Raw genomic sequence first — 15,920 nt, 5'->3', positions numbered from 1 at the left:
GATAATCAGCGGTCGGACTTAAATCCTTTATCTGCCTAATCACCATTTCGGAGGAGGGGAGCGGAGCGGAAAAGGGAATCAAATATAATCAATCAAATTAAACTAGTTTACAAAAATCTAAAACTCCCGGACCTTCATACCTTCTTCTCTTCACTGTAGTAATCTATGGCTTCCTCTTCGGGCTCCTGTCCCTCACCATTGATAACTCCTCCACTGACATCGAACTCTTCAACTTCAGCGTAGATTTCGTACCAGCCCTTCTTGAAGAGATCCTTCTTGATGTCAGTTGGCAATCCTGGAATTGGATGGATATAGCACAGAAGCACATAGACCACAATGGACGACGCAAATCCTGTGAAAAAGTTAAAGTCGTAAACATACATAGCACCTTGGGGTACGGAACCTGCACCAGTAGCACCAACAAATCCGACAATGTTTGGGAGAATACCACAGATATAAGCAACAAAAGCTCTGTAGTTGATACCATGCCAGTATGTGTAGGCGGATGTCTTTTCGGCATTGTACAAATCGGTCAAAATTAACCATCCTCTCTTAACAATATAGTAGTCAGCAAAAATCACACCAAAAATAGCGGACAAAAACACTGAGTAAGCAGACAAGTATGTTGTAAATTTGTTTGAAGATGACAGCAATTCCCACGGACAGATGGCCAAACCAACTGCAGCACAAATGTATCCACCACGACGAATGGTAATGTACTTGGGGAACAAAGCAGTGGCATCGGTACCAGCACTCAAAGAGTTGGCGGAAATGTTAGTTCCAAGTTGGGCCAGAGCGAAGGCAAGAGAAATGAAAAAGACACCAGCTCTGTTACCCGAGTTGTAGTTGTCCAAAAATCTTCCTAAAACATCAATAGGCGACCAGTAAGTTTCTCCGTAAATGACGGTAGAAGCCGAAGAGACCAGGATACCAATCAACGAAGTAATGGAGAAACACAGAGGGATGGAAAACAGTTGTGCCCACTTAGCCGACTTCTTAGTCTTTGAAAACCTGGAGAAATCTGGAGCGTTGGTGATCAGAGTAGCAAAGTTAGCAAGAGAGTTCATAACCATACGAATGAATTCCCAAGCAAACTCCGATCCGTGGATAGTGGATGGTTGCTTCACGATGGGTCCGATACCATTGGCCTTTTTAATGGTCCAAACCAAAATGCAATACCAGCCACTGGGACGACATAAGATTTGACGGTGAACAAATGACGAACCTTGTGAGGTTCAAGCCAAATAAATGGAAGAGAAAATAACCAAAACAGGAAGAAAGACAGGAACTCAAAAGTTGTAACGTTTGGTGAAGAAATTCCATCGGGAATTCTTGTATTCAAGTCATTCCCGAAAATGGAACGAAGCATCAAGGCCATGGTTGTTCCACCAATGTAGCCTTGCACACCGTACCAGACACAGGACATCACCACTCTGTTAAAAACTGGCCAAATAGATCCAAAAACACCGAACGAACTTCTACAACTCACAGGAAAGGAAACGTGATAGTAGATACCAACACGAGCACTGATAGTAACAAAGATACCACACAAGAAATAACCAACCCAGACTGATAACCAACAAGTCCACCAACTCATACCAGCTTGGACACCAGTAGCAGCAATTTGCCAAGTGTTGATGTTGAAAGAGTCAGCAATCCAGAAGAACACATAGTTAAACCAACTCCATACTCTTCTAGCGCTTTCGACTGGTCTCAAGTCAAAGTTGAAAAGGAAAGTTTGCGAAACGGACAATCCTTTTTCCTCTTGCACGGCAATTTTGTCTAGGAATTTTCCTATAGCTGATTTATCAGATTTTTCATGAATGCTGGTGGAATACTCCTCCACTGAAGCAGCACCAGTTGAGGCATCAGATGATTTATGGAATCTGTGTGTAAGTTTGTCTCCAAAAGCCATGGTTGTTTGAAACTGGGTGAAAAGAATGTTCGTAAACTGGAAAACGGTGCCCTACTTATGCTCCGCTTCAGATTGCTTATCGTTTTCTGCTGCTGAAATTTAAGCGCAGGTTACTTTTTTTTTTTTAACCTTGATTGCCCTCAGATGTCACGCACGATAAAGAAAAGCTGTTGTAATCTCGATGCGCCTATCACTGCTTGATTATTCCCGGCATTAGAAACGACAGCTTTCATGATGATGATACTTCCCTGCATGTCAGTAGGTGTGGAGACTGTTTCATTTAGAGACGCTTCCACTGTAGCCCAAGGCTTGGTAAACAAAATGAAATGAAGCAGCTAAAACAGAAGACTTGGGCTTGGATTGTTCACAAGGTTTTTTTTCACATTTGAATTACTCCTTCTTTGACTCTAACGATAACATAACCAATTACCCCAAATTATTAGGAAAATGTTAACTGATTCTGAGTGGAGTGACGTTCGTTTCTTTTCGGCGAATTTTAGCGCCGCCCTTTAAAAAAGTCATCGCCGTCAGTTAGCGGCGAGGTATGCAACAGCCAATAGAAACCTCAACACTGCAGAAATGGCAGAAATGAGTATGCATAATAAGTAAAGTTAGTGAATGGTAAAACCGCGTGTTTCTTTTGATGCCTTAATAGATTGATACAGGGTCCGTTCGGGCATTTCTCTGGCGAAAAGATTTTGCATCTGTTCGATTGTTCTATGATCAGCAGATAAGAACAATTAGTCCTATTCTGATTTATTGACCTCTTTGGGTAATCGCCTTCTCTGATGAATCCAACGCAGTAAATGGGGAACATCTTGAGCTATTGTTCTTGGAAGAGCGAGCACGGTAATAAAACTCGGCACAAACCCCCCAGCGTTGGAAGCTGTTGCCATGTTCCAGATAAGGTCTTGGCTATCGCCATAACTAATACTTTCCACCGAGGAATACTGGGCATAGACCCATTCTTTTGAAAATTGCAAATCAGTTAGTAAACTGTCGGAATGGAGATTAGGATTGTCACTAGACCTGAGCGTCTGCTGTATTTCTTCAATGTCCGCTGGAACGCTCACGATGAACCCCGACTCCTTGCCAAATAGTTTCACTTTGCTGCCTTCATTTTGCTCCAGTGGAGGAAGCACCCTGACATATTCGTAGAACTTTCGTGTTTTCAACAAGGGCCCTAGGTTGTAGTTCAGTTCTACACAGTACCATGGCTCTGGAGCACCTTTCAAGATTACGAAGCTTTCAACTAACTTTCCCATATACTGTTTCTCGTAATAGGTGTGTAAGGTTGGATCCGCAATCTTCCATTTGTCCCCCTCATACACACAGCCCGTCAAAGCTTCCACAACATTCTCTAGATTATAATCATTGGCGCTTATAGTGTTACTCCTCCCGGCCCATCCGTTGCTTCCCTTAAATGTGTCCACCTGAATGGTCTCGTTGTGGGCGCCAGTTTGATGGAATGTCTTATATCTATTTTCCTCCTGGTAGATGCATTCCAGCAATTCCAGACACTGATTCCTCAATTGGTCCTCATCCAACTCCAAATCCCCAGACTTGAAAGGCGTCGCCTCAAGGAGCTTCATTGATCTAGTGAATATAAGTAGTGCGAGAACAAACGATATGCCTCCCCTTGGCTCATCAGAAGTGTATCATTTTTGAGCGCGACAGACACGGCATCCAACAGTGATAATCCATCGTTCCTCATACTTACCCAAGCAAACAGATTTTACAGGAATGGCAAGTATAGTTTTCCGTACAAGTCCCTTGCTGGTCTGCTTCTCTATTCAATGTATTTGTACTAACCCTAGTAGGTTACAATTGGAAACGCACATGATGACCTAATCCATGACGCCGTTCTAGATTACTATGGACGTCGACTGGCCACCTGTTCATCGGACAAGACAATCAAGATTTTTGAGATCGATGGGGAGAACCAACGATTGGTGGAAACTTTAATCGGACACGAAGGACCTGTGTGGCAAGTTGCATGGGCCCATCCTAAATTTGGAGTCATTCTTGCCTCGTGTTCTTATGACGGTAAAGTTTTGATTTGGAAAGAAGACAACGGTGTATGGAACAAAGTGGCTGAACATTCCGTTCATCAGGCATCTGTTAATAGTGTTTCCTGGGCACCTCATGAATACGGTCCTGTTTTGCTCTGTGCTTCCAGTGATGGGAAGATATCCATTGTCGAATTCAAGGACGGAGGAGCCTTGGAACCTATTGTCATCCAAGGTCACGCTATAGGCGTGAATGCTGCCTCTTGGGCTCCAATTTCATTGCCCGATAATACGAGGCGGTTTGTTTCTGGTGGCTGTGACAATCTAGTCAAAATTTGGAGATACGATGACGCCGCAAAAACATTTATCGAAGAAGAAGCTTTTCAAGGACATTCCGACTGGGTCAGAGATGTGGCATGGTCTCCTTCTCGTTTATCAAAGTCATACATTGCCACTGCCTCACAAGATCGTACAGTATTGATTTGGACTAAAGATGGAAAATCTAACAAATGGGAAAAACAGCCTTTAACAAAGGAAAAATTCCCCGATGTTTGTTGGAGAGCCAGCTGGTCTCTTAGTGGAAATGTATTGGCCATTTCGGGTGGTGATAATAAGGTCACTTTGTGGAAGGAAAACATCCAGGGCAAATGGGAGTCCGCTGGCGAAGTCGATCAATAATAGAAAGGAATACAAATATAAATACGTTTTAACTCATTTAACCAATTACTATGTATTCTGTTATTATTGCTATTAACGCTCATTAACGTCTACTAACGTTCTTTTAACAGCTTGTTCCTCTTTTCTTTCCTCTTAAGTCTCTCGACCTTTCTACGATGCATTACTTGAGCCATTCTCTCATATCTTTCCTTTTCTTCCTTCAAACTTTGGCGGCGTTTGGTTTCTTCAATTTTGCTTTTTCTTATGCTTTCTTTCTCCTCCTTGAGTTCTCTTATCTTTGCCTTTATAGCTTGCTCTTCAAGTCTTTTCTGTTTTTTCTGTTCCCAAGTCAGATTGCCTCCTAAAGATCTCACTCTCATGGCATCTTTCTGTAGCTTCCAATCTTTTCCATTAACACGGGTCCCTCTTCCTTTATCCTTAGGGGCTATAGGGTTGTTATATATATCCTTCTTTGAAGTACTGCTACTGTCACTCATGATGTAGTAGTGGTTGTGTAGAATATCAAAAGGAAAAAAAAATTATTTCGTGAAAATTCAAATAAGGTATTGTTCTCATTAAGGGATAAAAAATACCCTTTATTGCCATTGAAAAGTATTACATCGGTACTCATCAAGCTTATTAGAGTTTTCGTCGGGTCTTGGAGCTCTAGAACAACACCAGAACTTTCTGCCTTTATTCTTGGATTCCTTCTTGCAAACTCGAAGAACACATGGCTCGTTATGGTCACATAAAGGTGGCCCAGCTGCAACTGAAAGAATTTTTTTGAAAGACTCCATGTCTGTAGATCTCCCATCCTTATTCTTGGCTTCTTGATCTGAATACGAGTCCAAAAAGAATTGTTGCTCTTTGTCTGAGAAATTGTTTTTCGAAGATTTAAAGTATCCCGGATTCTGCTTCTTTCTGCTCCTATACTGATAGGACGCTGATTTTGGAGGTTTTGCAACTCCAGTAGGGGTAATTTTGCCTTGTGATCTTGACTTAAAAAAACTATCAATTTTACACCCATTGTGGGTTTTGTAATGATACCTGGCTTCAAAGGATAATGGCTGTTTGGAGAAGGGAAAGCTATCAAAAGATTCATCTGGCTCAAAGTCTGCTATCACTGGACAATGATCACTACCCATTAACCAAGGTAGAATTTCACACTTTTTGAACTTGTTCAAAAGTGCCGTTGAGCAAAGTATCAGATCAATCCTTGAACCAATATTCAACGGTCTTGTATTTTTCAATGTGTTCCAAACAGTGTACGATCGCATCACTCTTCCATGGTGTTCTCTAAACGTATCGTGAAGAATCCCGCTATCGTTATACTTGTCTTTAATGAAAGAATTCAGTAAACTTCTTGGTTGAGAAGCTGTTCGAAACTGGAGAACAGCTGTTTTGTTGGCTTCCTCAAAGTGAGCTCCATCATTATTAATTGGCGGAATTAACGATTTGTCCGCAATACCCTCTCTCAAATAAACCTCATTGTCTATGAGATCTCTTGAAACGTTTATATCTCCCATTATGACCACAGTTTTGCCCATTTGCTGCAATTTTTCAGCTCTCTCCAAGATGCAACGCAAAAACAGTACTCTATGAAACTCACCCTGCTCTGTGCCCATGGAATTAGCAAAGCAATAAACTGAGATGATTACCATCATGTTCCCTAGTTCCAAAACCACGCACCGTCCCTGAAAATCGATTTCATTAGCCAAGACCTCAGAAATATCAGGATAACCCCCGATATTATTCAGATCTCGGTAGCTAGTAGTTGATTGCGAGCTCTTCAAATACCCTGTAATTCCTTCTTCGGCGTGAACTACTGCCAGGCAACTCTTAATCTGATCTGATTCTTCATCGGCTGGAATTCTAACAAATACCCCAACACCGCTATACCCTTTTCTATTAGTCGCCAGGGTTACAAAGCTCCTATAGTTGGGGATCTCATTCAGCTCATGATCCAAATTATCCTTTTGAACTTTCAACTCTTGTAAAGTAATTATGTCAGCAAATAGATACCCAAATATTTTGTCAAAACTCTTCATTTTGTTCCATGGATGATAGTTACAAAGAGTCTTGGTCCCATTGACATTGAAGGTCACAAATCTGACTGCTGCCTGTGATTTGACAGGCACTGGCGGCAGTGCTGATTCCATCAGAGAATAAAGGGCGATGAGTTTAAAACGCGAATCAATATTTTCTACACCAAGTCTAACTCTATAAAATTTCACACTACAGAGAGAAACGGCTAATAAAATCGAGTTAATTTAGAAACGTTTCGGCTCCAAAAAGGTCTCGTCAACAATGTGTCCTCTATCGTTTATTTCGACCGTTCCTGCAGTCTCAAAGAGAGATACAGTTCCCACTAATAAACCTAAGGTCTCCAGAACCTGTCCTGGGTCTGAAAGGTAGGCCTTAGCAACAGTTTCCTTATTTGCTGGCCCCACAGAAACCGGATAGACACCATATCCATCTAATCTATCCTTAGGTCTCTTCTCAAGTTTCCAATTAGCTTCGATATCATTCAATGCCTTGAACATGTCTTCGTCGGTCTGATCGTCTCCCAGACACAAAATAAAGTCTGGTGGTGCCCTGCCTGGTCCATCAGCATTTATTACCAACCTTTTAACTATCTCACCTTTATTAACGAACTTAGGTCGGACTTCAATGTTAGCCTTACCAGACATAGCTTCAACATCATACTTTTTCATGACTCCAGAGAGTAATTTTTGAAGGCAATTTGCAGCTTGGAACGCTGCAAAATCTGGTTCTGCCTTCCTGTAGTGCCAGGTGACTGCTACCTTCTTTTTCTCGATGAAGGTTCCAGGAGTATTGTCAGTGTAATATTGGAATACTGACTCGACTTCCTTTTGCCAGGACATGTCGAAATCTTCTGCCAGGTTACGCCATTCCTTAGATCCAGGCTTTTTCATAAAGCAACCATGTTCGGCACTGAGTCCAATATGAGGAAGCTTTTGTCCAATCCACTTATCTAAGAACTGTTGGTCTCGTCCACTTATAAACCAAATCTCATTGCGTGGATCTTTTGTCAACAATGTCAGAGTGTCATACAGCTTGGCCGAGGGGATGGCAGCACTGGGCGTATGAACAATAGGTGTCAGAGTTCCATCATAATCAAACATGAAAAGGCGACGCTCAGCTGTTTGATAATTACTGAGTAATAATGGTCTATTCAGGTTAGGAGTTCCCTTCTTTGAATGGTTGAGTCTTAAGTCTTGAATCAAATCCGAAAGCAAGCGACGAGTCCAGTCTTGAACGGTATTCTTCTGAATTTGGTTATACAAGTTTGCTTCCAATGCTGTCTTTTCACGACTGTCCATCAATAAGCATTTATGCATAGTATTAGCAACGCCCACAGAGTCCCAAGGGTTGACCAAAATTGCCTCAGGGAAGACAGCGACAGTACCTGAAAACTCAGAAAGTATTAATGGAGAATGCTTTTTCTTCTGACATAGTACGTATTCCAGTGCTGTGGTGTTATTTCCATCTCTGATAGATGTGATGACTCCCAAATCTGCAACCCGTAATAGGGCAAGATACTCGTCTTTGGCTACCCTCATCTGGTAGTGCTGAACAGGAGTCCAGTTGAAAGATCCGTAAGTTCCATTGATTCCAGCAATCAACTCGTTTACCTTCTTCTCCATTTTAGCACTGTGGAAAACTGTAGGAAAAGAAACTTGTATCAAGACAACTTTTTCTCTCCATTGAGGATACATAGACAGGAAAGTCTCAAAAGCCTCCAACTTTTGTACAACCCCCCTAACGATATCCAGTCGGTCTCTTCCTACGATGATCTTCTTATCGCCGTTAATTTCACGGATAGCTTTTACCTTTTCTTCAACTTCTTTGCTTTCAAAAGCGTACTTTTCGATTGTCTCAACATCGATACCTATTGGGGCCACAGAAACCGAGACATGGGCACCATATGCAATTACTGAATTAGCTAAGATCTCAGCACCTACAATACGGGTACAACAGCTCATAAAGTGTCGGGCAAAAGAGAAACTTTGAAATCCAATCTGATCTGCTCCAAGCATTCCATCAAGTATGTGCTTCCTCTTGGAGAGGCATCTGAAATATTCTGAAGATGGGAAAGGGGCATGCAAGAACAGGGAGATCTTGGCTTTTGGTAGACTCATTCTCAAAATTTGAGGCAATAAAAGCAGATAATAATCGTGGATCCAGATGATATCACCCGGCTTGTAGATTTTCTTAATTCTGGCGGCATAAGCCTCGTTGAACTTGACATAGTCGTACCACCACTCAGTTTCCTGCTTTCCATCGGATGGTTGATTTTGCATGTAATGGAAAATAGGCCAGAGGACATTCTCTGCGTACTTTCTCCAACGTAACTGGTCCTTCCTGAGAAGCCAAACAGGATGAATATTGGGAGAGTTGTTGGCAGCACGCATTTTCTCGGTTAACGCAGTCTTATCATCTTCACTAAGGTACAAAGGATCGCTCTCCAAATTAGATACTATACTCCGAGGCTGCAGCTCATCGGAGTTATATAGCTCACCGGTCCACCCTATCAAGTGAGTCTCCCATCCAGTGTTATGGGTGAGGTAGTCGTTTGAAGAGTATAGAGCGGAATTACCTCTGACCGGTTTCACATCCCATTGACCTTCAGAGTTCTTGAATATCTGGTTTGGCAGCAGAGACATGACATTCAAGATTCTACCTGTACATCCCAAGTCTTTTGTATCCTCGGGACGTATCATTTCTGGGTCTTTTTCGTAATCGGGCATTGTTTTGCTGACGAAAGATAATACTGTTGAGGATGAAGTCGGAAACGTCACTGAGAAAAGATCGATCAACGTCCGAATGTTCTAGGTTGCTTGGTAACAGATTATTAGGGAAGCGCGCTAGAATGCGCAACAATAATAGAAGTTGCGGGTGGAACGATAAATGAAGCTGAAAAGAGATGTCTAATGGCGTCGGAAGTACCCCCTATTGCATTGATTATTAGAACGTTACCTAGTCTTCTTAAGAATGAAAATCCACCCGTTATGACTTATTGTGCTAACATTACGGCAAATTGAACTCCAGCCCTACTACAACGTTCCGCAGCAAATTTAAAATGTTCCTGCCTGCTGATGAGCAACCTTTAACCTGATGAAACAGGAGGAAGGATGACCACCTCATCACCGTCTTTGACCTGGACTTGATCAAATGCTAAGGTGGGCTTCTCCTTATCGAAATCAATATACTCTGTATTTAATGCAATGTTGCATGCTGTAATAATGTAATCACCAAATTCTGTCCCATATTTTTCGTTGATCCAACTCCAAACCTTGTTCAATGAGACAGGATAAGATTCCATAGTGATTAAATCGTCTCTTTTGTGGGTAACATCTGTAGCTGGACCAAAGTATTCAACGTGTATGGCCATCACTTCGGTGCTCCGTTCTAGATCTAGTTCACTCTTCCGCGTGAAAAACTCAAAATCAGAATTCTGAAAAATTGGTGGTGCCGCATTAGGATAGATGGTTGAAATTAGTCTATTGGTACAATTATAAATACATAACAACTACTTATGTGAAGACTTCATTTTTTCATGTTCTCCTCATAAATCTTGACCAGAGTCTCCAGTCTTTGTCGTTCATTTCTTTCCTCGTTCAATTGTTGTTCATGCCTCTCATTGATCTTGCGCACCAACTTTTTGAACTCCGATCGCAAAATAGTGGCACTTACGTTGTTCTTTTTAGGAGAATTGGGACCTAGCGGAGACTTTGAACCACTCTTAGTGTTCTCCCCTATTCCAAGACTGTCTATTTTTGAAATGCTTAGTTCTTTGTTTAGGTCATTGATCTCCTTTTCCCTCTGGGCAAGATCTTTAGACAGTTGATTGATCTGATTTTCTTGTTGGACCAACGTATTTGTTTGATTGTTAAAGTCCTTGGTTAATTTGCTCAATAGCTCCTCTGAATGGTTCAACTTGTAGCGCATTTGTGAAAGAATATCGCTATGTTGCAATTTTTCATTCTCAAATTGACGTGACAGATACTCATAAGAGAATTGGAGATCTTTCAGTGCAGTCTGTAGGTCAAGATCACTAACTGAGTTTTTAGTGGATTCCTTGCTTTTACTTCCAAGAAGACTTTTGGATCGTGTTAAAGTCTCATTGAAAGTAATTTCTCTGAGACATGATGAGATCCACGTTAACTTGCCTTCAAGACTAGTTATGGAATCAACTGGTTGGGGTAACACGAGGTTTTTCTGAGCTGCAATAGAGCAGATCTCAAAAATTAAATTCTCAATTTTAACCCCAAGTATTTGGTGATCTTCTTCGTTTGAAAAAAGATCGACTTGATTAAGTTTGGAGCCATTATCTAGAGCTATCAGTCCATTCTGTGTAATTAAAAGGTTTAACGCATGAATGTACGTATTGTTCAGCTTCTTTTGTAATTCCTCTTTCTTGAATTCATCTTTTGCTTGGGTTTGCATACTTTTTAGGGCTCCAATTTGATCCAGATTCAAGAGCCTGGAGTCTTGATCGGATTCGTTAGCGTCTAGTAATTGCATTTCCAAAAGACCTTTTTCCATGATCAGTTTCATATATGTCACTTTGAAAGTATCATCCTTATCCTTCAATATTCCGATCTTTCCCGCCTCTTCCTTTAGAATTGCTTCGAATCTTTCGTCCATCCCGTTAGCAAACTCTCCAATGGAAGTGGGTGGGTTCGTTGATGCCTCCTCATGCGATTGTTGTAACAACTTTTTCAACGATGCTTCATCCTGGGCGGCAGACCAGTCTACAGGAAACTCTTTGCTTAGCAAGTTATCCTTCATGGATGTAGCCATGGCTATTTGACTATAAGTCTCGTCCATTGTTGTTTAATGAAAGAACAAAACCGTGTTCTCGAATTAATGAAATTTTGGCGTGTAGTTACATCTAGCATCTTTTCAGGTCTAAATCAAGAAAGGTTTCTTTTATCTACGATGGATACTGGTTTGCACTATTACTAGCTATATGAACAGTCCAATCAATGAGATTTGACACTATTCTTCTCTCAGGGTGCTACTGGCTTGTCACACTGATACAATGGATGGACATGGTAACTGCAAGTCCTCTACCAACATAATCTAATCACTATCGGTGTAGTGCTTTCGCGGTATCGATCTGATCTGTCTTCTAAGCCATCTGCATCCTTTTAAGATCCCATGGAGTGTAAAAAAGTCAAAGATCGCCTAGTCACGGAATACTTAAAGATTGAATGTAGTCGACTTAACCGAAGGATACGCTCCCTGAAAAATCCAAAAGTTGAGCAAGCCCTACTGCAATTCAAGAACTCACGTTTGGCTCACATGAGAAAGGCTCATCTGGATGGAATAAGAAACCCACAGTATACGGATGACGCCATCTTTCAGGCATTGGAAACCATGGATTTGGACCACATATTTGAGAAGGCAGGTAGTCTTTACAACTCACAGCAACAAGATGAATCAAAAAAAGATTCCCTGGATGAAACAGATTTCACCGTGGTGGCGTTGCTAGATTGGTTCAAGAATGACTTCTTCAAATGGGTAAACAAGCCACCTTGTCCTGTTTGCCATAGTGAAGATGAAAGCCGCATAAGAATGGTCGGATCTGCAAGGCCCACTAGTGAAGAATTGTCGTACGGAGCAGGGGTCGTAGAGGTGTTTAATTGTGACCATTGTAGCTGTGCAATCAGATTTCCAAGATATAACGACCCTAAGAAGCTCCTGAGAACTAGAGCTGGACGATGTGGGGAATGGAATAACTGTTTTCTGTTGTGTCTAAAAGCCTTGGGTCTGAAAGCTAGATGTGTGAGGAATGTGGAAGATCATGTATGGAGTGAATACTACTCGGAACATCTCAAGCGGTGGGTCCATCTGGATAGTTGCGAGAATGCCTTTGATCAACCAGAACTATACTGCAAAGGTTGGGGGAAAAAGATGAGCTATTGTTTTGCTTTTGATGACACTCTCATAGAAGATGTGAGTGCCAAGTACATTACTCAAGGTAGACTGCCTAAAATGCTAGACGACGAAACCATCAGAATATGCTTGTATTTTTTCAACCAGGAAGCTCTTAAGATGGTGAGTGAAAATCCAGAGGCATTCTACTCCGCTTTGGTTAAGTATCACAGATGTCTGTCTGCGAATAGAAAAGAGAGCGGGTCAAAATCACGAGCCGTGAATGCTAGTTTGACTTCATTGTTACCACGACAATCTGGTAGCGCATCCTGGACGTCTGAGAGAGGCGAAAACGGACTTTAGGTTAATTTATAGGCAAGTTGTTTTGTACATAATTGTTTGAATGAATGGTCTCATGAAGGGAATTATTCGTCAAGATTTAACGCTAGTTATCTGGTGGTAGGGATATAATTAACATTTCATTTCTATTCAACTAACAGGAAGATATAGCCTTTCATTGAAATGATGATGAAACAAAACTGGTATTTTCATACTTGCAGAACAAACATTGTTTACTCGTTATAGTCAGTAAATGTTAGCTACTCATAAAACAAAACACGATTTTCGTGTAAGAATCCTCTCAGTGGCCAAGCTGGCTAAGGCGCGAGACTGTAAACGTATTTCAGCTAATCTTGAGATCGGGTGTTCGACTCACCCCTGGGAGACTTTCTTTTTTTTCTTTTCTTTTTTTTTTCCTTGTTTTATATTTCTAAATGTCAGTTTTCTTGTGCTTGCTTTGATAACCTTAAATGCATTGCCTATATCTAATTCTAGTTATTGTTAGAATGCACTAATAAGTATCTACATGGTGCAATAAATAAGCAAATCAGATGCGGACGATTGCCAATTCGCGTAGATGATTCCTTATGACACTCCAAATCGGGCTGAGTCATATGCATCTTCATGCGCTATCTATTAGCGTTGAGATCACTGTTGGGAATGATTCGAAGCCTACAGGGAATATAGGTGGTCATAGAGTGGTTAGAGTCGAAGTTGAGTTAGCCTTCGTTCTTTGAAAAGGTGATCCTCCTTAAGTGCTAACTTTCGTGAAGAAACTTCAAAATAATTGAAAGTTTCACTCCAACAATCAGCGTTATAAGTAATTAATCCAACAAAACTGCTGCTGTGTGTGACTCGCTTCTTCCGCCCTGCCAAGGAATATAAATAAAAATAAATCTTCTTGCCGACCTTCTTTAATTCTTCCATTTTTAAAATCAAAAAGAAAACATGAACAGACAGTCGTTGATGGCAGGCAGGAGACTCTTCTCCAAAGTCAGAGTGGTCAGAAAACCATCCACGTTGGCCAACGAGTTGGGGTCTTTGTACGAGCATAACCAACCAATTTTTGAGCCTCCATCCCCTGAAAAAAAGGTGTCCGCTTTAGACTATGCATTTTCTTTGAAATCTCCGGTTTCAACTTGGACTAAAGAACAGCTTAGAGAGATTTACAACACTCCTCTGATGGAACTTGTTCACCGTGCTCAGATATATCATCGCAATTTTCACAATCCTTCGGAAGTTCAAATTTGCAACTTGGTGAATATCAAGTCGGGAGGTTGTACTGAGGACTGCAAGTACTGTTCCCAATCGGTGAACAATGACACCAACTTGAAAGCTGAAAAGCTTATGACCGTGGATGAGGTTGTTGAGCAGGCTAAGATTGCCAAATCCAACGGCGCAACAAGAGTCTGTTTAGGAGCAGCATACAGAACTGTTAGCACCAGAAAGAGAGCGTTAGAAAGAATCACCACAATGGTGAAGGAAGTCAACAAGCTCGGCCTGGAAAGTTGTGTCACACTCGGAATGATTGAAGAAGAACATGCTAGAAAGCTTAAGGACGCAGGATTGACCGCATACAACCACAACATCGACACCTCAAGAGAACACTATCCTAACATCATTACTACGAGAACTTATGATGATAGACTGAAGACGATTGACAACGTCCAGAAGGCCGGAATCAGTGCTTGTACCGGTGGAATTCTAGGTCTTGGAGAGACAGTGGAAGACCACATTGGATTTCTGTACACCCTGTGTACCATGAAACAGCACCCTGAATCACTGCCGATCAACAGATTGGTTCCAATTAAAGGAACTCCCATCGCAGACGAGTTGGCCCGTGACAACTCTAAGAAGCTTAAATTCGAGTCAATGTTGAGAACCATTGCCACTGCCAGAATGGTGATGCCAACCAGTATTATCAGATTGGCAGCTGGTAGATACACTATGAAAGAGACAGAGCAATTCTTATGCTTTATGGCTGGATGCAATGCAATCTTTAGCGGAAAGAAGATGTTGACTACTATGTGCAATGGGTTTGATGAGGATAAAGAACTTTTAGCCAAATGGGGTATGAAACCGATGCAGAGTTTCGCTAGTAAACGTCCTTCGTCAATCGTGGAAACTTGCCATATATGATTCTTCTCGCTCCTGAATTTGATAGGTATAGCGAGCTCCTTATCTAACGACGAACAACTTCAATCAGTAGATATATTGTTATATAAGCTTAGAGGAACCCACATTTTGTCGTAATAAATTATTTATCTTCAAAAGAGTGATATGAGAAATAACCAAGGTTCAATTAGCTCATGGTAGCTTGGAGGGGCCAATGCTAGTCAAACACCCCGTTGCCAATTGCCTTTTTGAGCGAAGGTCTCGCTGCTAGTTCCCCTTAGCAGCCTAACGACAAGAGAAATTGTCATAATACATTTGACTAATGTTTTAGAGAAGACAATTTTTTCTTTCGCCTTGTGAATCTTTTAAACCTTCAAGTCATCTGCTCTACTGTTCGTCATGCCAGATAAACACTACAGAGATTACCAGCAAGTTATAAAGCTGAACGTCGGAGACAGAATTCCACGCTCTCGACCCTCGCTTACCTCAGCTCCTTCTCCAGATGATTGTATGCCAATTTTGCCAATGGTAGCAATGGACTCAACAAAAGCCTCAGATTATAAGATAGTCAAAAGGCGCAAGATAGTGCGTACGAAGACTGGATGCTTTTGTTGCCGTAAGAGAAAGAAGAAGTGTGATGAGATAAGGCCTAAGTGCTCGGGCTGCTCCAGAAATTTCCTGGTCTGCACGTATCCTTCGGAAGCGACACTAGAGAGTTCACAACAGAAAGCTAATGGTAGTTCTGATTGCCACAAGAAAAGACCCAATTTCATGATAATTCAAGATGACCCTACGAAGCTGATAACGAGAAACTATAATAGCTTTGTAATCACATCCATCTCCTCCAACAGATATATCCAGGAACGAAGTTCGGGGCCCGCTGCCCCCTTTCGAAGCATATCGATCAAATCTTTACTAAATTGATTTTCCACATTCATTTTAATTATGAGTTTAGTGTTGTTTTCTTAATACATAGATAC

The 15,920-nt window shown here is 41.4% G+C and overlaps 11 protein-coding genes across 11 annotated transcripts; 4 read left to right on the top strand and 7 right to left on the bottom strand.

Annotated features, from left to right (window-relative positions):
- Window positions 1-134: 134 nt before the first annotated feature.
- On the bottom strand, window positions 135-1,915 carry PAS_chr1-3_0059 (Uracil permease, localized to the plasma membrane; the record flags this gene model as incomplete). Its single annotated transcript, XM_002489350.1, has 2 exons — window positions 135-1,148; window positions 1,187-1,915. The coding sequence occupies 2 exons, from the start codon at window positions 1,913-1,915 to the stop codon at window positions 135-137; spliced, it is 1,743 nt and encodes a 580-aa protein (XP_002489395.1).
- A 746-nt stretch (window positions 1,916-2,661) lies between these two features.
- Window positions 2,662-3,507, bottom strand: PAS_chr1-3_0058 (Hypothetical protein; the record flags this gene model as incomplete). Its single annotated transcript, XM_002489349.1, has 1 exon — window positions 2,662-3,507. The coding sequence occupies one exon, from the start codon at window positions 3,505-3,507 to the stop codon at window positions 2,662-2,664; it is 846 nt and encodes a 281-aa protein (XP_002489394.1).
- Window positions 3,508-3,658: 151 nt separating this feature from the next.
- PAS_chr1-3_0057 (Component of both the Nup84 nuclear pore sub-complex and of the COPII complex) lies at window positions 3,659-4,602 on the top strand (the record flags this gene model as incomplete). The annotated part of the gene is made up of 2 exons (XM_002489348.1): window positions 3,659-3,661; window positions 3,736-4,602. The coding sequence occupies 2 exons, from the start codon at window positions 3,659-3,661 to the stop codon at window positions 4,600-4,602; spliced, it is 870 nt and encodes a 289-aa protein (XP_002489393.1).
- A 92-nt stretch (window positions 4,603-4,694) lies between these two features.
- On the bottom strand, window positions 4,695-5,078 carry PAS_chr1-3_0056 (Hypothetical protein; the record flags this gene model as incomplete). The annotated part of the gene is made up of 1 exon (XM_002489347.1): window positions 4,695-5,078. One exon carries the CDS (start codon window positions 5,076-5,078, stop codon window positions 4,695-4,697), a length of 384 nt encoding a protein of 127 aa, XP_002489392.1.
- Window positions 5,079-5,177: 99 nt separating this feature from the next.
- Window positions 5,178-6,740, bottom strand: PAS_chr1-3_0055 (Class II abasic (AP) endonuclease involved in repair of DNA damage; the record flags this gene model as incomplete). Its single annotated transcript, XM_002489346.1, has 1 exon — window positions 5,178-6,740. The coding sequence occupies one exon, from the start codon at window positions 6,738-6,740 to the stop codon at window positions 5,178-5,180; it is 1,563 nt and encodes a 520-aa protein (XP_002489391.1).
- Window positions 6,741-6,851: 111 nt separating this feature from the next.
- Window positions 6,852-9,353, bottom strand: PAS_chr1-3_0054 (Phosphatase subunit of the trehalose-6-phosphate synthase/phosphatase complex; the record flags this gene model as incomplete). The annotated part of the gene is made up of 1 exon (XM_002489345.1): window positions 6,852-9,353. The coding sequence occupies one exon, from the start codon at window positions 9,351-9,353 to the stop codon at window positions 6,852-6,854; it is 2,502 nt and encodes an 833-aa protein (XP_002489390.1).
- A 359-nt stretch (window positions 9,354-9,712) lies between these two features.
- PAS_chr1-3_0292 (uncharacterized protein) lies at window positions 9,713-9,997 on the bottom strand (the record flags this gene model as incomplete). Its single annotated transcript, XM_002489344.1, has 1 exon — window positions 9,713-9,997. The coding sequence occupies one exon, from the start codon at window positions 9,995-9,997 to the stop codon at window positions 9,713-9,715; it is 285 nt and encodes a 94-aa protein (XP_002489389.1).
- A 155-nt stretch (window positions 9,998-10,152) lies between these two features.
- PAS_chr1-3_0291 (uncharacterized protein) lies at window positions 10,153-11,436 on the bottom strand (the record flags this gene model as incomplete). The annotated part of the gene is made up of 1 exon (XM_002489343.1): window positions 10,153-11,436. The coding sequence occupies one exon, from the start codon at window positions 11,434-11,436 to the stop codon at window positions 10,153-10,155; it is 1,284 nt and encodes a 427-aa protein (XP_002489388.1).
- A 333-nt stretch (window positions 11,437-11,769) lies between these two features.
- PAS_chr1-3_0053 (uncharacterized protein) lies at window positions 11,770-12,849 on the top strand (the record flags this gene model as incomplete). The annotated part of the gene is made up of 1 exon (XM_002489342.1): window positions 11,770-12,849. The coding sequence occupies one exon, from the start codon at window positions 11,770-11,772 to the stop codon at window positions 12,847-12,849; it is 1,080 nt and encodes a 359-aa protein (XP_002489387.1).
- A 924-nt stretch (window positions 12,850-13,773) lies between these two features.
- On the top strand, window positions 13,774-14,964 carry PAS_chr1-3_0052 (Biotin synthase, catalyzes the conversion of dethiobiotin to biotin; the record flags this gene model as incomplete). The annotated part of the gene is made up of 1 exon (XM_002489341.1): window positions 13,774-14,964. The coding sequence occupies one exon, from the start codon at window positions 13,774-13,776 to the stop codon at window positions 14,962-14,964; it is 1,191 nt and encodes a 396-aa protein (XP_002489386.1).
- A 375-nt stretch (window positions 14,965-15,339) lies between these two features.
- On the top strand, window positions 15,340-15,864 carry PAS_chr1-3_0051 (Hypothetical protein; the record flags this gene model as incomplete). The annotated part of the gene is made up of 1 exon (XM_002489340.1): window positions 15,340-15,864. One exon carries the CDS (start codon window positions 15,340-15,342, stop codon window positions 15,862-15,864), a length of 525 nt encoding a protein of 174 aa, XP_002489385.1.
- Between the last annotated feature and the right edge of the window lie 56 nt (window positions 15,865-15,920).

Source organism: Komagataella phaffii, chromosome 1, assembly GCF_000027005.1.
Source record: "Komagataella phaffii GS115 chromosome 1, complete sequence".
NCBI classification, from domain to species: Eukaryota; Fungi; Ascomycota; class Pichiomycetes; order Pichiales; family Pichiaceae; genus Komagataella; species Komagataella phaffii.
Note: the sequence above shows the minus strand (reverse complement) of the source record. Positions and strands in the feature narration are given on the sequence as shown.